The sequence below is a fragment of the Punctularia strigosozonata genome (genome assembly GCF_000264995.1).
Source record: "Punctularia strigosozonata HHB-11173 SS5 unplaced genomic scaffold PUNSTscaffold_3, whole genome shotgun sequence".
Classification (NCBI taxonomy): Eukaryota; Fungi; Basidiomycota; class Agaricomycetes; order Corticiales; family Punctulariaceae; genus Punctularia; species Punctularia strigosozonata.
Window position 1 is genome coordinate 358,993 of NW_006767435.1, and position 18,566 is coordinate 377,558.

At 56.8% G+C, this 18,566-nt stretch overlaps 5 protein-coding genes across 5 annotated transcripts; 4 read left to right on the top strand and 1 right to left on the bottom strand.

Annotated features, from left to right (window-relative positions):
* Positions 1-667: 667 nt before the first annotated feature.
* PUNSTDRAFT_61905 (uncharacterized protein) lies at positions 668-4,809 on the top strand (the record flags this gene model as incomplete). Its single annotated transcript, XM_007380705.1, has 16 exons — positions 668-831; positions 942-1,217; positions 1,310-1,740; positions 1,795-2,000; positions 2,062-2,348; positions 2,405-2,574; positions 2,717-2,994; positions 3,060-3,130; positions 3,198-3,365; positions 3,489-3,593; positions 3,647-3,691; positions 3,754-3,951; positions 4,019-4,195; positions 4,319-4,351; positions 4,404-4,524; positions 4,585-4,809. The coding sequence occupies 16 exons, from the start codon at positions 668-670 to the stop codon at positions 4,807-4,809; spliced, it is 2,955 nt and encodes a 984-aa protein (XP_007380767.1).
* A 93-nt stretch (positions 4,810-4,902) lies between these two features.
* Positions 4,903-5,795, bottom strand: PUNSTDRAFT_63454 (uncharacterized protein; the record flags this gene model as incomplete). Its single annotated transcript, XM_007380706.1, has 4 exons — positions 4,903-5,177; positions 5,242-5,403; positions 5,618-5,649; positions 5,713-5,795. The coding sequence occupies 4 exons, from the start codon at positions 5,793-5,795 to the stop codon at positions 4,903-4,905; spliced, it is 552 nt and encodes a 183-aa protein (XP_007380768.1).
* Positions 5,796-6,431: 636 nt separating this feature from the next.
* On the top strand, positions 6,432-10,121 carry PUNSTDRAFT_131414 (glycoside hydrolase family 2 protein; the record flags this gene model as incomplete). The annotated part of the gene is made up of 16 exons (XM_007380707.1): positions 6,432-6,624; positions 6,680-6,813; positions 6,878-7,084; positions 7,136-7,198; positions 7,253-7,598; positions 7,666-7,997; positions 8,053-8,206; positions 8,267-8,466; positions 8,519-8,621; positions 8,670-8,727; positions 8,785-8,802; positions 8,855-9,119; positions 9,172-9,221; positions 9,280-9,691; positions 9,750-9,963; positions 10,027-10,121. The coding sequence occupies 16 exons, from the start codon at positions 6,432-6,434 to the stop codon at positions 10,119-10,121; spliced, it is 2,844 nt and encodes a 947-aa protein (XP_007380769.1).
* A 682-nt stretch (positions 10,122-10,803) lies between these two features.
* On the top strand, positions 10,804-14,656 carry PUNSTDRAFT_141674 (glycoside hydrolase family 2 protein). The gene is made up of 17 exons (XM_007380708.1): positions 10,804-11,017; positions 11,074-11,207; positions 11,270-11,476; positions 11,530-11,592; positions 11,647-11,989; positions 12,054-12,385; positions 12,439-12,592; positions 12,658-12,800; positions 12,865-12,921; positions 12,974-13,076; positions 13,128-13,185; positions 13,242-13,259; positions 13,315-13,579; positions 13,641-13,690; positions 13,747-14,158; positions 14,229-14,442; positions 14,506-14,656. The coding sequence occupies exons 1-17, from the start codon at positions 10,825-10,827 to the stop codon at positions 14,601-14,603; spliced, it is 2,844 nt and encodes a 947-aa protein (XP_007380770.1). The 5' UTR covers positions 10,804-10,824; the 3' UTR covers positions 14,604-14,656.
* A 434-nt stretch (positions 14,657-15,090) lies between these two features.
* PUNSTDRAFT_98311 (DUF803-domain-containing protein) lies at positions 15,091-18,392 on the top strand. The gene is made up of 14 exons (XM_007380709.1): positions 15,091-15,318; positions 15,381-15,509; positions 15,561-15,585; positions 15,635-15,667; positions 15,725-15,753; positions 15,818-15,922; positions 15,998-16,025; positions 16,088-16,214; positions 16,267-16,387; positions 16,442-16,493; positions 16,546-16,599; positions 16,659-16,682; positions 16,733-16,761; positions 16,815-18,392. Exons 1-14 carry the CDS (start codon positions 15,241-15,243, stop codon positions 18,045-18,047), a joined length of 2,067 nt encoding a protein of 688 aa, XP_007380771.1. The 5' UTR covers positions 15,091-15,240; the 3' UTR covers positions 18,048-18,392.
* Positions 18,393-18,566: the final 174 nt, after the last annotated feature.

The window sequence follows — 18,566 nt, forward strand, 5'->3', positions numbered from 1 at the left end:
CGCCACCGTCGCCTCTCCCCACGATGCCCGTGCCTCGGCCGGCGCGAGCGCCGTACACTACGCCACCGTGACAGCTTCGACGTCTACCTCCCGCCCGCGCGCCACCATGACGGTCAATCCCTTGTCCAACCACCCTCACCACCCCATCCACCGCCGCCCGCACCTCCGCCACCGCGGCACGGAAAGCCGCGCCGCCAAGCTGATGCGCGTCGTGAGCGAGCGCGTGTCGCGCGGGTCCGACGCGGCGCCCGCAGAAGAGTGGACCGTCTTCGGACAGCGCATGGAGGACGAGGGCCAGCTCGCGCCGAGCTCTATCCTGGACACGGGGTCCTCTCTCCGCCGCTCGGGGGCGGGGCTGAGCGTGCGGTCGCTGAGGCAGACGCTGTCGCGGCATTCGCTGAGGAGCTCGACTATGACGGGACGGAAGAGCCCGCCGGTGGATATGTTCCCGGAGATCGTGGATGTCGCTTCACCGCAGGTGGAGACGGCGGGCGGCGCGAACCCTTTCGAGAGCTCGTTCAGGGCCGGAGGAAGCGGCGGCGGTGGCGGCTCGAGCACCGAGGAGGGGTCAGGGATATACGATTCGGACGACGAGGGCTCGGGGAGCTCGCGGGAACAGACCGCGGAGGCGCAAGCGAGGGGCAGGGAATGGTGGAAGGCGCCCAAGATGCCGACGATACCGCTGCTGTGGCGTAATATCCTCAAGTGCGCGGTCGCGTACTTTATCGGCTCGCTGTTTACGTTCTCGCCGTACCTCTCGCGGTTCATCACGGACGTCACTTCGTCCGGCGAGAAGCGGCCGTCGCCCTCGGGCCATATGGTCGCCACCGTGTACGTCCCCTCCTCCCCCGTTCGCTCACAACATACTCATCACTCTCTTTTTTTTCGTTCCCCTCCGTCCTGGTCTATTTTTCGTTACGACCCGGGACTGTTTTCTACAGCGCGGTCTACTTCAACCCGGCGAAGACGGCGGGCGGGATGATCGAAGCCGACATCTTCTGCCTCCTCGGCCTGTTCTGGGCCGCGTTCGTCTCGCTCGGCTCGATGGCCTCCTTCTGGTTCTTCGAGGTCCGGCGTGGGTGGGAATGGCTCGCGGACGCGCTCGGCCTGCTCTGGGTCGGGGTCGGGATGAGCCTGATGGCGTTCGCCAAGGTGAAGATGGCCAAGCCGAGCTTCAACCCGGCGTGCAGCATGGCGGCGATCATCTTATTCGTCGTGTGAGCGGTCATTTTTTTGTTGATTATTATCTCCCTCTTTCTTCCTCCTACCTTTTTTTTGTGGTGACGCGCGTGCTGACGAGATGGGATAGGGTGGTGAAGGAGGGCGGGCTGCAGACGCTGTTCCAGGTCTCGGTGATCGTCTTCACGGGCACGGTCGTCGCCAACGTCGTCTGCTTCTGTCTCTGGCCCCAGTCCGCGACGGCGCAGCTCCAGGCGAACATGGTCGGCACCCTCGACTCGTTCGCGACGCTGCTCCGCATGATCACCGCCGCCTTCTTGCTCGAGGGCGCGCCCGGGGACGGCGAGCGGCTGAAGCGCGCGGTCGAGAGCCACGAGCGGAGCTTTACGGTGTTGAAGAAGAATTTGGGAGAGGCGAGGAGGGAGGTGGGTGGGCCGGGGACGGCGGGGAAGAGAGGGGAGGAGAGGGGGAAGAGGCAGGTGCTCGGGAGGGCGTACGAGGACGCGGTGGACTGTTTGAATCGGCTCGGGCAGCATCTGAACGGGCTGAGGGGAGGGACGAGTTAGGTGGTCGGATCTTGGTGTTTCCTGTACGGCCGCTGATTCGCACGTACAGCCCTGCAGTATGAGCTGACGAAGGCGTTGAGGGATGGGAGGCTGAGGCCGGAGGGCGCGCCGGAGGTGAAGGGGAAGGTGCCCGGCGGGGAGGGGGACGATAAGGGCGCGCCGCCGACGACGGAGGAGGAGGCGATGTTGCGCGCCGCGGCGATCATGTTTGGGGACCTCATCGACGACCTCGGGCCGCCCCTCAAGGCGCTCTCGGTGGGTGGCCTCTCCTGCGATCACCAAGTCCCGAAGCGCTGAAACGTTTCGTCGTAACTAGTCTACGTGCGTGGGCAGTCTGAAGGAGCTCCGCGAGGCGTTCTTGCGCGTGAGCGACCGTGACGGCGCGGCGTTCCGTGCGAGGACGTTCCAGGAGCTGGACGCGTCCATCAAGCGCGCGCTGTACACGTTCGAGAGCACGTCCAACCATGCGCTGATGCGGCTGTACCAGAAGAGCGTGCAGTCGGATTATGCGGGTGCGCATGCGGAGCAGCACCGGGCGAGGGAGTCGGTGGCGAGCTTTACCGGCGTCGGGAACGAGTCGGAAAACCTGTTCTTGGTGTATTTGTGGGTCTCTCGCTCCTTTCCGCTCTACCCGCGGCGCTGACGAGGGGACGAGCCAGTTTCATCTTCACGCTCCAGGAGTTTGCGGGGGAGCTGCTCGCGCTGGTGGACGCCGTCGGGAGGATATACGAGGTCGAGCGCGAGGCGATGATGCGCGGTCCTTGGTGGAAGCGGATGTTCACGGGGCCGTGGCAGCGCGTTCGGGAGCTGTTTCGACGGTCGGAGGCGCGTGGCCATCGGAGGGTCGCGAGGAAGAAGGGGCAGGGAAGCCTGCGCCGGCCGCTGTGTTCGTACTTCTCCCCTCCCCTCCCCCTCCTTTCCCCTCGCTCATCCGAGCGCTGACGGTGGGGACGCCACGTTTTCTTGCACAGCGTCCTTTATCTTGCCCGGGTCGGGCGTGCGCCAGATCGCGTTCCCGAAGGTGCGCCCGCACGCGCCGAACACGAAGCAGACGCCGGCCCGCGCGGACCTGCCGTTCTGGGGCCGGGTGAAGCAGGCGGTCTGGGCGGCCGGGTCGAGGTTGCGGGAGAACGACGCGAAGTACGGGGTGAAGACGGGGCTCGCGACGGCGATGCTCGCCGCGCCCGCGTTTTTCGAGGCGACGCGACCTGTTTTCTTGGAGTATCGAGGGGAGTGGGCGTTGATTTCGGTATGCACGGTTTTTTTTTGTGATGACCTCTCTGTTGGAGGGAGCTGATGGAGATGCGTGGATAGTTTTTCGTGGTGATGTCGCCGACCATAGGCGCGACGAATAACCTTAGTATACACCGCGTGTTGGGCACCATGTGAGGACCGACGGATGCTCTCTCTCTCGACCGAGTAGTGCGATCTAAGCTGATGTGCGCCTTTCAGCTTCGGCGCGGCCACCGCGGCCGGCATATGGACGCTGTTCCCTGAAAACGCTGTCGTGCTCTCCATCTTTGGATTCTTTTACTCGATACCCTGCTTTTACATTATCGTGGCGAAGCCGGCGTTGGCGACCACCGGGCGGTTCCTCCTGCTGACCTATAATCTGACTTGGTGAGTGCTATAACTCTTACGGTGTGGTGGTGGTGAGCAGGGCTGACGATACCATTTCCAGTCTTTTCTGGTGCGGAAGGAACGTTGACTACTCCGAAACGCCCATTGATCGTCGTGCTCCAGCTATAACCTTCGGCAGAGAGACGTTTCTGTGATCGATATTGCGGTCCATCGATCTACTGCCGTGATCGTCGGCGTTTTGTGGGCCTTCCTCGTTTCGCGATTCTGGTCCGTCTTTGTCCGTTATGATAATGGGCTCCGCGCCGACTTGACACGTTTAGGTGGCCTACGGAGGCGCGTAGGGAGCTGTCAAAAAAGCTGGGAGAGTAAGTGATGCCCTGGTCGTTACAGCGCTGGCAAGTTCCTCATGCTGGCTCTCTCTCTTTAGCTTCTGCCTCAACCTCGGATGGCTGTACACGCGTCTCGTCGCGCACAACTCGTTCGCGACCGATCCTCCGAGGGTCACGAACGGCGAGGACGACAACGACGACGACGACGACGATCACCCGACTGAAGAGACGTCCCTGCTCGCGAGGAAGACGGCCGCAACGAAGCTGAACAACTCGATCTCGGAGTTCATGGCGATGTGCGTCTCTTTCTCTCGCAATCCGGATGGGGATTGAAGGCAGCGCTCGCTGATGCTGCGCGTCCAGGGAACTGCATCTGCAAATCCAGCTCATCGAAATGCAGGGTTTGCTGGCGCAGACGGCGCACGAACCACGGCTGAAAGGACCGTTCCCGATACAACTCTATCGCAACATCTTGACGTCGCTGCAGACGATATTGGACAAACTGCACAGCATGCGTTGTGTGACTACCCGAGAAGAGTGGTATGTTCTGCATCCGTCCTTTGTCGTATAAGAACTCAATTGCTGATGTCTATCCAGGTTCACGGTAAATTTTCTGCGTTTTGAGACCTGTCAAGGTTCACTGATAGGCGTCGTGCTACAGAGTATCAGAAGGGACTTCATCGTGCCCGTGAACAAGTAAGTCGACAATTGGCTGTGATTTCGTGATCGTAGAAATAATATGTTGCAGGGAACGGCGCGAGATGGTCGGGAACATCATCCTCTATCTCTCGGTGCTGTCCTCGACTTTCCGGCTCAAAGCGCCGCTCCCGCCGTATCTCCCGCCCGCCGCACAATCACAAGAACGTTTGGTACGTCTCGCATGTCCATGACGTTTTATCGCCCGGATTCCGATGTTACATCCTACATAGGTGGACGCGATCCGAGAACTGGAGGTCGTGAAAAACCGCGAGGTGAAGGGCTCCCGGCAGCTGCTCTTCTTCGCGTACGCGTTGACGATGAAAGGGGTCATACACGAGTTGGATTATCTAGGCAAGACTCTGCAGGATGCGTTCGGAGTCATCGGGCAAACGACCGAAGAGTTCGAGGCGATGTTCAGGGAAAGGCCGGCATCGGAAATCCAGGATTCCGTTTGAGCTGCATTCTATGTTTCTTTCCCTCTCTGCTCTGCATTTTCGGTCGTTTCACTTCTTGTTGTCGTGGATTAGATTGCTCGGAATATTTACTGATTAGGCTCGGTCGCCCCAGTCCAGTCCAAGCGTATCTCGCTTATCGCCCCTGACGGCGGCTTCGATCGCTTCAGCGAGTTCACGTAGAGCGATAGTGTCGCCGTCCTCGTATGCTATAGTAGGGTTGTGGCGACCGTCTTCCCCTGCGGGCGAAACGCCAAGTGCGCGCTCGAGCTCAGCTTCCCGATCTCGGCCTCGCAAGGCGTCGATGGAAGTCAGGAGCTGGTTCAGCCGTGGATGCGCGGCGAGCGCTTTGCGGACGGCGGGGGACGTCGCTGCAACGGGAGATGAACCGATCGGTGCTTTGTTATTCCTTGCGGCGAGGACGAAGGGGCTGACCTATCGCCTCGTATTGAGGGAGTGTGAGCGGTTTGGGGTCGTCACGCTTGAGAGGATCGGGAAACGCGGTTTCTTCTGGGACGTAGGGCCATTTCAGCGAAGTAAGAGGTCTGAGCTGCTTGGGCTTTGGGAGCATTTCTTCGGTCCCGGTTTCGTCCGTTCCTGCGATAAACTTTGGGTCTTGAAGAGGGAAAGACATGCAGTATAACCACATACGTGACCCGGGTTCATCGTTGTTCGTGACCGCCGGTACTGATGGCGTCGCGGAGGTCGATGCTACCGGGGCAGGCGTAGGTGCAGCTTGCACACAGGAGTTTTCTACCGATCACCGGCTCGTCACTTCAGGAATAGCCAGCATCCTTCACGACATTCGTACCTTTGTGTCGTTTAAAGCATGGCACGGAACAGCTGGAAAGGACAAACTTACGAGTTAGAACGGGATCCGTTTACATCTTCGCGAGGGAGTATTACTATAGAACGTTGCATTTCGGGCACGAATATTTCGATCCGTTATCGTCGCATATCTGGCAGCGGGCACGTTTCTTGGGTGCCATTGATAGTTGTTGACTCGGTTGTGTCAGGAGAGTCAAGACTCAAACAAACGCTCATGGGATTCCAGGGGCGCAAAATGAGCGCACGATCTTCGTGCCCAGTTTCAGTGGTGCCGACGCCAACCCCGCAGATCCGATATCGCCTCTCCTTCTCGTCTTCATCCTCCTCTACGTTCCATAGGCATTACTATCAATTGTGGTTTACCAAAGATTGGTTATCACCGCAGAGATCGCGAATGGGGAAACCGAAAAATGAACATCAAGGCTATCGACAGCGTCGCAGCTTCGGATTCTACGGCAGCTGACCCGGGTGATATAAATGATATCTCAACATCTTGTCGTCAAAGTCGGCCAGGGATATCTCTCGAGTGAACTGCAGTTGCCGCGTTTCCGACACGTTCGCGCCTTCCGAAGGGACTTCGACCTCCTTGTGACGTCTTACGGAGCTGCTCGAAGGAGGAAGCATACGATCTTCATCAGCGTCGAAGACGGGCGGAAGGTCACCTGCAGGGTCCATGGAGCGCACTGGGCGGGTCCCCATGTGCCCGCCTTCTGACTGCGACATTGACCCGCCCCGCAAGCCACGATATAAGATAGCAGGATGTCGCCAATGCTCAGGCTTAATCGCTGACTTATGCCATGCGTTTTCGGACGTTCGTTCTCCTGGGTATTTTGCCTTGGGTACTCGGCGAAGTGATTGACCTCTCGCAGTTGTCATGGTCCCTCTCGAACCAAAACGGCTCCATCGTGATACCGGCGTCCATACCGTCGCAGGTGCATATAGATTTGTTGAAGGCAGGTCTCATAACCGAGCCGCTTTTGGGAGTCAACGGTACGTGTTAATATCAAGGTGGAAGGGGGCTGCGGTTCAACGCTTGACTTCATAGACTTCACCGAACGATGGATCATCAACGACAGCTGGACATACACGGCCGATCTAGCCCCTCTCCTCCGCGGAACATCTGCGCGCGATATCAGCTCTCTCCTCGTGTTCTATGGCCTAGATACCGTTGCAAGCATCGTGAGGGCACGAATGCCAATGATATATGCGCACGAGTCTCACAGTTCGCCCTCATCCTCCCTAGACCTTATTTGGCCATCCTGTCGCATGGGTGAACAACCAGTTTCGGCAATATGTTTATGACGTGACCCATATCCTGAGCTCAACATCAGCGAGACACACCAATTTGACAATCGCGTTTGAGTCGGCTTGGCTCTATGGTCTGAACGTGACGTCGAGGCCAGACGCCGAGTTCTTCCCGAATACAAATGAGGTTACTACCAGCGATAATGTGAGTGATGCTCTCGAGGAGGTCTCCTGATCTGAACTTACCTTCCCCCAGTATGAGTATCCTGGCGTCCGTCAGTGGATAAGGAAGACAGCCTCAGACTTTGGATGGGACTGGGTGCGCTTCCCATCGAGCTTCACCCGGAGTGCTTATTGACTTACTATGGCACAGGGACCAGCATTTATCCCCACCGGCATATTCAAACCAGCGTTCCTCGTCACCTTGGCAGAGATGGAACATGACAAGCCGCCTCCAGGTGGCGAGCAGGTCATATTCCTCGAGGAGCAAACTTTAGAGGTGTACAAGCCAGGCCAAACTCTCGCAACTCGCCCAGACGAATCTGCGGACTGGATCGTCAACGTTACCCTCGGAGTGCGCTCCGCGTCTGTGTTCTCCCGGCCCGAAATCACCGTGGAGTTTCCCGAGCTGAACTTCTCAAAGACGGTTCCGGTATCTCCCATCGATAAGACCCTCGACGACGGACAGTTTATCTCTGCCAATGTTAGCATCCCCGAAGGTAAGGCCCCGGTTGTCTTGCCCCCTCCCCCCCTTCCCCCTAGCAGCCCTCTCAATACCAGATGCAGGTCTTCCTCAGCGCTGGTATCCACACAACCTCGCGACTGGTCCCAAGAGGTACAACGTCACTATCACCCTCGCTGGGTCGTCCGCGTACAACGTCAGTTTCAACACCACCACCGGATTCCGCACGATCTTCCTCGCGCAAGGACCGTACTCTCAACACGACATTGAGAAACGCGGCATCACCCCGGGGGACCAATGGCACTTCGAGATCAACGGCGCGGCATTTTATAGCCTCGGAACGAACATAATTCCCTTCGATCCGTTCTACGCGAGGACAACTACCGAGCAGGTTCGTTGGGTGCTCGAAAGCTCGGTCGCAAGTGGACAGAACATGGTCGGTGCTGTTTCTCCAGGTCATCTCCTACCGTTCTCTCATCGTTTGGTCCCAGCTGCGCATATGGGGCGGAGGCATTTACCAGCCTTCGGCGTCATCGCCGGGTGTATACGATTTTTACGACCTCTGCGACGAGCTCGGTATCCTCGCCTGGTCGGAGTTGATCTTCTCGGATACATTGTACCCCATCAACGACTTCTTGCTTGCATGTGCGTCGGCATGCTATAGTGCCAGACGTCGATAAGCTAACCTCAAGTTATGCCGCCCAGCCATCGAACCCGAAGTGCGTCAGAACGTAAGGAGGGTGAAGCGCAACCCGAGCAACGCACAATGGGCCGGAGGCAACGAGATCGAAGGGATCGTCATCTCCGCCAACGAATCCCTCCCGAACGGGACGCATTATCTCGACGAGTTCGTGTTCTTGTTCCAAGACTATCTGCACGACATCGTATCATCCGAGACGAACTCGGTGAGAGTAGCATTCTCGGGAAAAGACCTCGACTCATTGGCGTATGGGGCAGGTTGCGTACACGGATTGCTCGACGACCAGCGGCCCTTTGACTTTGGATCCTCTCGTCCAGCGATTCAATAACAAGACTGCTGGCTTCATATATGGGAATGGAGGTGGGTAATGACAGCGTCCTGGGATTGACTGAATCTGACTCGGCGCAGAGCGCTATAACTATGACGCATCACAAGCCTTCAACTACAGCACATATCCTGTTTCGAGGTGAGACTTCGTGCTATCCGGAGCACACGTTCGCTCTGACTTACGTATGGCGGGCAGATTCATCAATGAATTCGGGTCTGTAATACGTGCTCGAAAGATGTGCTGCAATTCTCAGCCATGTCCGCAGATTCCACTCGATGCCAAGCTTCTACAGCTGGGAGGAGGTATTGACGTCATCGGACGACTTTTCGTTTAACTCGACCGTAGTCGCCTCGCGGGATCATCATCCGCCCGCCGGTAACCTCAGCTTCCCGAACCCCAACGCGCCGCAGGGACAGGCGCAGATGACGAGCGCGGTTGAGCTTTGGTTGCCCACCCCGGGCACCAACGACGCTAATCAGACGTTCGCGCAATGGTGTTGGTCGACGCAGATATTCCAGTCGATGACGATGGTGAACATCCATGGTCTGCATCTGTGCAGGATGCTAAATGGAGGTTCAACAGGTGTCCCAAATCGCGTGGTATAGAAGGGGTGCTGGGCAAGGAGAAAACAAGTCAGTATTCAGTGGGTGTGATTCGCGTGATGATTGATCTGTTCTTCGCGCGTGATAGCCTCGGCGCGCTTGTCTGGCAAAACAACGATATATGGCAGGGGGTCAGCTGGTCCGCCATTGAGTACTCGGGGAGGTGGAAAGTTCTGAATTACGGGCTCGCTACGATATTCTCGCCTGTGGTCATCAACGCGTTCTGGACGCCCGACAATCAGACACTCGAAGTCCTCGTCACGTCGGATAGATGGGAAGAAGTCAAGGGTGTGGCGGAGCTGTCGTGGTACGCGTGGAACGGGACGCTTCTAAGCAGCGATACCATCGACTTTACGACCCCTCCGTTAAACAACTCGGTCGTGTTCAGTGGGATGGGCTTGGACCAGATTCTTCCGCTGGGCTCGGTGCCGGCAGATGTGTGGCTTCGAATGAACCTCACCGCGTTGGCGGATAATCGAACTGTCACCAATGAGCAATTCGTAAGTTTACCCGGTTTCGTTCGCCGTTTTTGCTACGATCTCACGTTGCATGTTGTAGTTCTCTCCGGTGTCACTAGCAAGTGCGAACCTCGTTGACCCGCTGATCACCGTGACTCGGGGCGATGACCTGACTTTCACTCTTTCTGCGGCCGGCGGTGTCGCGCCGTGGACGTGGGTGGACCATCCTGCCGGCACAGTCGGTTATTTTGTCGACGATGCCACGCTCCTGCCGCTCAACGGGTTCTACCTAATCCCTGGCCAGGACAGAACAGGTGCGTCGAACCCTGATTGCATAATCGAAGTCGTCGGTCACTGATCTGTGCCGATGCATACAGTCAGATTCGTTATGAGCCGCGGACTCTCCAAAGCACAGTCCCCAGACCCTGCGGATTTCGTGGTTCGCTCGCTATGGAACAATACACATACGTGAAGGCATCCTTTGACTCGCATAAATCCTTCTCCAGCAGCATGCGCAGTCTCTCGCATCTATATGCATCCAGATATCCACTTCATTAGCATAGCGCTTGGACTGGTCGAAACGGCAGAACTTACACTGCCGGCGCCAGTATAACCGTGTCGGCTATTAAGTGAACAACTTCAGTGTATCACATGATTACACAATGTTGTAGTCACCGCGGTTTTTCCTAGTCGCTTCAGCCGCTCAGCGAGTACTGAAGTTCAAGCTGCTCTTTCTCCACTTTTTGCTCTGGAACCCTGCCGGAAACACCAGGCCACGTCGCAGAGGTGGAAATCTGAACTTTGGCTGCAATTATACCGACTTGCATTCCCCGCTTCTACTCGGCTCCTGAGTGACCCATTCTCGACCCATTTACGTGGATGCTTCCCGAAGTCCGTGCTCTGCAAGCTGCGGGAACTGTAGACGCGACCCCGGCATGATATCTTTTTCAATATCGCCTATTTTTTCAGCGCTCGTTGACTGCGCCAAGGGGCATGCATCATTCGAAGCATCAGGTGCTCATCGGCAGAGGTCACCAGCGACCTGAGAGCGGACTAAATGCGCCGGATTAACCTTCTTTCCTTGACGTCGACCTGCTTCATTTTCGGTGATATATAAGACAGCGAAGTGTCACGATCATCCCAGCTGGTGGTTACGCCGCACCTAAGAGTGTATCATGCGTCTCCAGATACTGAACCTCCTAGGTCTTCTTCCTTTGGCTCTTGGGGAGGTGTTCGACCTCTCGCAACTCTCGTGGTCCCTCTCAAATCAAAACGGCACCATCGTGATTCCGGCGTCGATACCATCGCAGGTGCATCTGGACTTGCTGGAGGCGGGAGTCATTACGGAACCCCTTCTAGGAATCAATGGTATGTAAAGATTTATGAGGTTAAGCGAATGCTTCCGAATGACTTGGTCTTCATAGATTTCGCTGAGAGATGGATTATCAATGACAATTGGACGTATACGGCCGATCTCTCCCCGATCCTCAAAGCGACTTCCAAGGCGAAAACGAGCTCGCTTCTGGCCTTTTATGGGCTGGACACGGTAGCGAATATTGTAAGGGCTTCAGGTTCCTGGTAGATCGCACGTATCTGATCCTCGTACGCTGTTGTGATTAGACACTATTCGGGAAGCCGGTCGCTTGGGTGAACAACCAGTTCCGCCAGTACGTGTACGACGTATCCGACATTTTAGCGAAGGTGTCGCCAGGCAATACGAACTTGACCGTCGCATTCGAGTCAGCGTGGTTGTACGGTCTCAATGTGACGTCGCGGCCCGATGCAGAGGCGTTCCCAGTCACGAGCGTGTCGCTGACTACCATCAACGTGAGGGATTATACCCTTAGGGTTAACGTTATCGACAGCTCACAATATCGCAGTTTGAATATCCCGGAGTCCGCCAGTGGATACGGAAGACTCAATCAGACTTCGGATGGGACTGGGTGCGTCGTGATTATCGATCATCCATCTTTCTATATACATATTATTATTTGCAGGGTCCGGCATTCGTCCCCATAGGGATTTTCAAGCCAGCGTACCTGATCACATTGTCAGACTCCAAGGACAACATCGGAAATACCCATGCTGACGCCATATTCCTCGAGGAAAAGACGCTGGAGGTGTACAAGCCAGGTCAAACTCTTGCTAACCGACCCGACGAATCCGCGGACTGGATCGTCAACGTCACTCTTGGCTTGCGGTCCGCCGTAGCTTTCTCGGCCCCTTCACTCACTATTGCGTTCCCGGAGCTGGAATATACGACGAACGTCCGTATCCCCTCGATCGAACGGAGTCTTGACACAGAACACGTTGTTTCGGCCAGCGTCAGAATACCCGAGGGTAAGCCGTGCATCACATTTTTGGGGGTAAGTGCCGTGACTGAGCACATCATAACACACCGCAGGTCTCCCTCAGCGGTGGTACACTCACAACCTCGCGACTGGCCCGAAGCTGTACGATGTGAAGATTACGCTAGCAGCGTCATCGACGTATAAGGTCAGCTGGGATACCACCACCGGCTTTCGGACGATCTTCCTGGCACAGGGACCCTATTCTCAAGAAGACATCGACAAGCGGGGAATCACGCCGGGCAATCAATGGCACTTCGAACTCAATGGCGAAGCTTTCTATGCACTGGGAACCAACATCATTCCGTTCGATCCCTTTTACGCGAGGGTCACTACTGATAAGGTTAGATGGGTGCTCGAAAGCGCGGTAGCGAGCGGCCAGAACATGGTAGGTCCAGCTACCACAGTCGCGTGCCGTTTTACTCACATCTGCTGCTCAAGGTTCGTGTCTGGGGCGGCGGTATCTATCAACCCTCCGCATCCTCGCCAGGAGTGTACGACTTTTACGATCTCTGCGATGAGCTCGGCATTCTCGCATGGTCGGAGCTCATCTTCTCCGATTCGTTGTATCCTATCAACGACTTCATGCTCGGTTGTACGTCCTACCTCTCCGATTCTCCTCGGAGCGTTGCTTGCTTGCTTGCTCACGGATACCTCCAGCTATCGAGCCGGAAGTCCGGCAGAATGTTAGACGAGTGAAGCGCAATCCGAGCAACGCGCAGTGGGCCGGAGGAAATGAGAATGAGCTCCTCGCCATCTTTGTGAACGAGACGCTCGCGAACGGCACGCATTATCTGGACGAGGTAAAGTCTCACCACCGTCCTTTGTACTCCGAATTCTGGCTCATCAAGTTTCGTTCTCGTACAGTATGTCTTCTTGGCCCAGGATTACTTGCAAGGCATAGTCACGTCCGAAACCAACTCCGTGAGGCCTACGCTCGTTGTCCAGGCGCTGTTCGATGACCGCAACAATTCAGGTTGCTTATACGGACTGTTCTACGACTTTTGGCCCTTTGAGCTTCGATCCTCTTGTCCAGCGGTTTCTGAATGGGACTCCAGGATTTATCTACGGAAATACAGGTGAGCGCCGGTATCAACGCAAGGGTTCTCCGTGCTGATGGTCATTCCAAGAGAGATACAACTACGACGCGTCGCAAGCGTTCAATTATAGCACTTATCCTGTTGCGAGGTGCGATCACTTCAGGCCTTTGACCTGCGGGTTTCATGACTGACGGCATCGGGCAGATTTGTGAACGAGTTCGGGTCCGTAGCCCGCTTTCTCCATGTGTTATTGACAGACGTCCTGATTATCGCGCAGGTTCCACTCGATGCCTAGCTTCTACAGCTGGGAAGAGGTGCTCACCTCACCGGAAGACTTTTCGTTCAACTCTACCGTGGTCGCCTCGCGTGATCATCACCTGCCCGCCGGAGACCTCACTTTCCCTAACCCCAACGCGGTTCTGGGACAGGCGCAGATGACAAGCGGCGTCGAGCTGTGGCTGCCTACCCCTGGCACGGAGGACTCGAACCAGACATTCGCGCAATGGTGCTGGTCGACGCAGATCTTCCAGTCGATGACTATGGTAAGAGAGGTGCTGCTAGGATCGTCTTTACATAGCTACTGACGCAAATTTGGTTTGTTAGGCTTCGCAGATCGCGTGGTACAGAAGGGGTGCTGGACTGGGAGAAAACAAGTCAGTGTCTGCTTAGGAAACGATTGACGGGAAGGTTGATTGATATTCCTTGACAGCCTTGGCGCGCTCGTCTGGCAGAACAACGACATATGGCAAGGCGTAAGCTGGTCTGCTGTCGAGTACTCGGGAAGATGGAAGGTCCTGAATTACGGCCTCGCCACGGCTTTCTCTTCTGTGGTTATCAACGCGTTCTGGACGCCAGACAATCAGACGCTCGAAGTCCTCGTCACGTCGGACAGGTGGGAAGCAGTCAAGGGCACGGCGGAGCTGTCGTGGTATACGTGGAACGGCACGCTTTTGAGCAACAATACCGTTCACTTCACCACCCCGGCGCTCAACAACTCCGTTGTGTTCAGCGGGACGGGCTTGGACCAGATTCTTCCGCCGGGCTCGGATCCGAAGGATGTGTGGCTTCGGATGAACCTCATCGCGGTGGCGGATAAACGTATCGTTACCAATGAACAATTCGTGAGTTTATCCCAGTTTCATCCCATGTTGAAGCGCCGTACTCATTGGTCCGTATCATATGCCGCTGCAGTTCACCCCGGTTTCGCTGGCGGATGCGAATCTCGTTGATCCGTTGATTAGTGTCATTCGCGGCAAGGATTTGACGTTCACCCTCCGCGCTGCTGGCGGTGTTGCGCCGTGGACGTGGATCGATCATCCCGCCGGCACGGTCGGATACTTTATCGACGCCATTACGCATTTGCCTTCGAACGGGTTTTACTTGGTTCCCGGCCAGGATCGAACGAGTATGTAGTGGAATCATTTCGCGAGCCAGATTGCCCTTTACTGATTCGCATGTTTGCTAACAGTCAAATTCATCTTGAACCAAAGTATGTCGAGGTCGGCGTCTCCCAATCCTGCCGACTTCGTGGTTCGATCGTTGTGGAACAACACGCATGTCGCGTGAAGGATAGCGCCTTATTATGCCTCCATATCATAAAAATCATGGACTAATAAACCAGTTATTACTGAGCGTTCACATGGTCGCCGAAGTTTCTCTGACCGCCGGAGAAGAACGGATGAGCAATGTAATTGTCCTGTAAGTTCGCACAGGATGACAATAAGTAGCTGCGCGGCATGCGCCGACGTCATTGCATCTCAGGTGCCGGGTGTACCGGTCGGTACGGCAGTCATTGGGAGCATTAATCAGAATCAGAGTGAAAGCAATATGAGCTGTGAAGCATGTGAAGCAGCACGAAACTGTCCAACCGAGAGGTGAAAGCAACTTGCTTGCAGCTTCAACTCGTCGGTGGCGGGCGGTGGCGGGGCCGGGGCGGAGTCTGGGCCGGTGATCCCAACGGCGTTCGGCGGCCCCAATTGGCAAGGCAATGAAGGGTGCGGCCACCGCCCAACGCGAGCAGGGTAATCGAAACCAGTGACCACAACTCAGGCCTGGCGCCGCTCCACCTATACTTACCCTGTACCGCATCCTATCTCTGGCTCTCCTCCTCGCTGCACCGACGCCTGCGACACACGAACGAACCGGGCGGGGCCTCATCACGACGACGGCTTGATCCCCACCCCACGCTTGACCCCTCGCTGTCATGACTTCCACTACCTCCGCGTCGGCGAGTGCGTCGACCACGGCGTCCGCCAGCTTCACGGTCGGCAGCAATCTCAAAGTAAACTAACCACCTTGGGAGAAACGGTGCTGTGAACTGACTGGTACCCTGGCGTCTATCAGGTCGTGGGCATCATCCTCGCCGTTGCTAGCGGCCTCCTTATCGGTTCGAGCTTCGTCTTCAAGAAGAAGGGGTTGTTGCGCGCGCAGGCCGGGCACGCGGCCGGTGAAGGCGTAGCGTACCTGAAATCGGTGAGCGGCACGCCGTCATGATCCATGCTCATTGCACTGACACCATTCAAGCCGTTATGGTGGCTAGGCATGACAAGTGAGCAGCCCTCCTGGACCAGTCGAACGTTACGCTCAACCCCGAACAGTGATGATCTTGGGCGAGCTATGTAACTTCGCCGGTGCGCTCATATTCTGCCTCCCATAGGAGAACCCGTACTTACACCAAGACACAACAGCTTACGCATTCGTCGAGGCCATCGTCGTCGTACGACCCCTTACCTCGTTGCTCTGCGTCACTGCCTCATGTCCCGTATGCCTCACTTCTGCAGACACCCATGGGCGCGCTGTCCGTCGTCATCTGCGCCATCCTCTCCTCCCTCTTCCTCAACGAGAAATTGAGCCTCTTCGGCTGGCTCGGCTGTATCCTATGCATCGTTCGTCCATTCCAACCGCACAGTGACCCACAAGTCAGCCTCTGATTATCAAACTCTACTCTTCCTTATATACAGCTCGGCTCGACCATCATCGCTTTGAACGGTACTGCGATCCCCACTTTCGTCCTGAGCAAGCACCGGGTTTTACTCATGAGCTATTTATAGGTCCGAAGGAGCAGTCCGTTGGCCAGATCACCAAATTCCAGAAACTCTTCCTAGCGCCCGGATTCCTCGCGTATGGCGGCACGCTCATCGCTATATCGCTCGCCATTGTATTCTATTTTGCTCCTAGGTACGCCTGAGCGCTCGTAATCACGGACGTGGCTCTGACGAACGTCGTGAAGATACGGAAAGAAGAACATGCTGTGGTATATCATGGTCTGTAGTATGATAGGCGGTATCAGCGTCAGCGTCACCACCGGCTTGGGGGCTGCGATCGTTACCACCGCCTCGGGCGATAATCAGGTGAAGCATATCTGGCTCTCCCTAGTCGCAGCTAGTTGACCCCCGCTCGTACAGTTTAAGCACTGGTTCCTCTATTTCCTCATGGTGTTCGTTGCCGTGACACTTAGTGAGTGATGAGCCTGATGTTAGGGTTGATCAGTTCTGACCAGTGAACACAGTTACGGAAGTATATTACCTGAACGTTGCTCTTGCATTGTTCAATACTGCTATGGGTGCGTTCTTGTCCAGACTCGACGGATCCGGCGTCCCGACTTAATCTACTTCATTCCAGTCACGCCGACATATTATGTCATCTGTACGCGCATCCATATTTTCGTCTTGTCATATAGGCTAATGACTCTGTAGTCACGTTCTTTTCCATGTTGACTACCATCGTAAGCTCGTCCAAGTTAAATCACGTATTGGGCTCTCGCTGAGCGTCTTCTAGGTCTTGTTCCAAGGATTGTCAGCATCCGTGACACAGATCCTCACCATCGTCATGGCCTTCTTCACCATCTGCGTCGGCATCACCATCCTCCAGATGTCCAAAGTGGACCCGACGCAGTTCAAATCGCTCGACAGGCGGTCCACGATGCTCCTCCAGGCCGCCCGCGCGCATACGCAAGAGGTGGACGAAGAGAAGCTCACCGGGGTCGAAGATCCGGGCATCGACGCGCTGCGTGGCAGCTTCGGCACGATGGGCAGCATCATACGCGCGAAGAGCGCGCGGCGGTTGAGCATGAGCAGCCGCGCGAGCACGCTCCGGAGCCGGCCGGACGGCGCGCGGCACCGCGAGGACCGCGAACACGGGCTGAGCGCGACGATGAGCAGCCAGGGCGAGGGCGGCCTTCGGGACGGCATGCGAAGACACAGGCTGTTCGACAACCCGATGCCCGACTTCGACGCGAAGCGCGGGAGCGAGTACAGCCATCGGTCCGACGCCGAGCTTAGGAGCGTCGCACTCTCCGACGGCGTGCCGCCGCTGCCCGGTACCCCCCAGCAGCACCCGAACAGGACGCCGACGATCAAGTTCGATAACCAGGACCTGGTACACCAGTACGACCCCGCCTTGCGGGGCCCGTCCGCCGCGACGCACGAGCGACGACCGAACGTGGCCCGCGGGACCTCGGCGTACAGTGGGAGCAGCATCGTCGCGAGCCCGAAGGAGGAGATCGTGGAGATCGTGGAGCAGCCGAGCCGGGAGAACCTCCTGGGCGGGACGGACGAGAGCGAGGACGAGGCGGCGCGGATAGGCGTCGTCAAGGCGCGCAGCCCGGATCGGCTCTACCGCCCGCACGCGCGGGACCCGTTTGAGCGCGGCGGCGGTGTGCCTGCGGACTCGCTCGACTCGATCGCGACCCAGGCCGGCGCGGAGAGCACGGACGAGGAGGAGCGGACGGAAGGGCGCGGGCTCACGACGCCCAAGCGCGGGTTCGCGGGCCTGCACCTCCCGGCGGGGAACAGAAACGCAAGGACACCGAGCCCGAGACGGTATCCGAAGGGCCCCGATCAAGAGGATGACCTGAACGAGAGCATCGGGCTGTGGCATCGTGCCAACGACAGCCTAGGCTCAGACCCGGAGGACGACCAGCGGACGGTGAGGCCGGAGCATCAGCGCGAGACGAGTGGCGGAATACGGCTGGTGACCAGACCGCCGGTCGGGAGCACGGATAGGTTCTAGAGTTGATCCCTCTTTCTCTCGCTGTGGGCTGCGCTTAGCATCTGGAGATGTATCACCACCACCACCACCACCACCACCACCACCACCACCACCTGGCGCTCCGTTCTCTTCTTGTGTGCCAGTGGGCGAAGGACCCTAGCTTTCGGTTTTCTTTCACTATTGTATTGCATTCGGACTGGCGTTGTTTTACAGTATCTAAGTGCATATTGTGTTGCACTGTCGTACACGACTAACGAACTCATCATGATACCTACAGTTTACGTAGATACGGGCTGCGTGCTAGATTCCCAGTAGCGGTATTCGATCCCACCAGTGAGTGCGCATGTAACTCGCGCAGAGGAGACGTGTGCGGCATCTCTTGTCATTCTCCCTCACGCAGGAGTGAACCATATCTCATACTGGACGGCTCTAAGCATACGAGCACACACCCGGGAATAGAGCATTCTCCTGCAACACCCTGCCGGACCTCGCTAAGGCTGGATACCCGTGAGATCCCATGCTAGCCGAGGGGCACGTTAC

Coding starts and splice junctions, on each gene's coding strand:
- PUNSTDRAFT_141674 (XM_007380708.1), top strand. CDS start 10,825: ATGCGTCTCCAGATACTGAACCTCCTAGGTCTTCTTCCTTTGGCTCTT. Junction 11,208..11,269: donor TGGACACGGTAGCGAATATT/GTAAGGGCTTCA, acceptor TGTTGTGATTAG/ACACTATTCGGGAAGCCGGT. Junction 12,801..12,864: donor GCACGCATTATCTGGACGAG/GTAAAGTCTCAC, acceptor GTTCTCGTACAG/TATGTCTTCTTGGCCCAGGA.
- PUNSTDRAFT_98311 (XM_007380709.1), top strand. CDS start 15,241: ATGACTTCCACTACCTCCGCGTCGGCGAGTGCGTCGACCACGGCGTCC. Junction 15,754..15,817: donor TCGTCGAGGCCATCGTCGTC/GTACGACCCCTT, acceptor TCACTTCTGCAG/ACACCCATGGGCGCGCTGTC. Junction 16,388..16,441: donor CCGCCTCGGGCGATAATCAG/GTGAAGCATATC, acceptor CCGCTCGTACAG/TTTAAGCACTGGTTCCTCTA.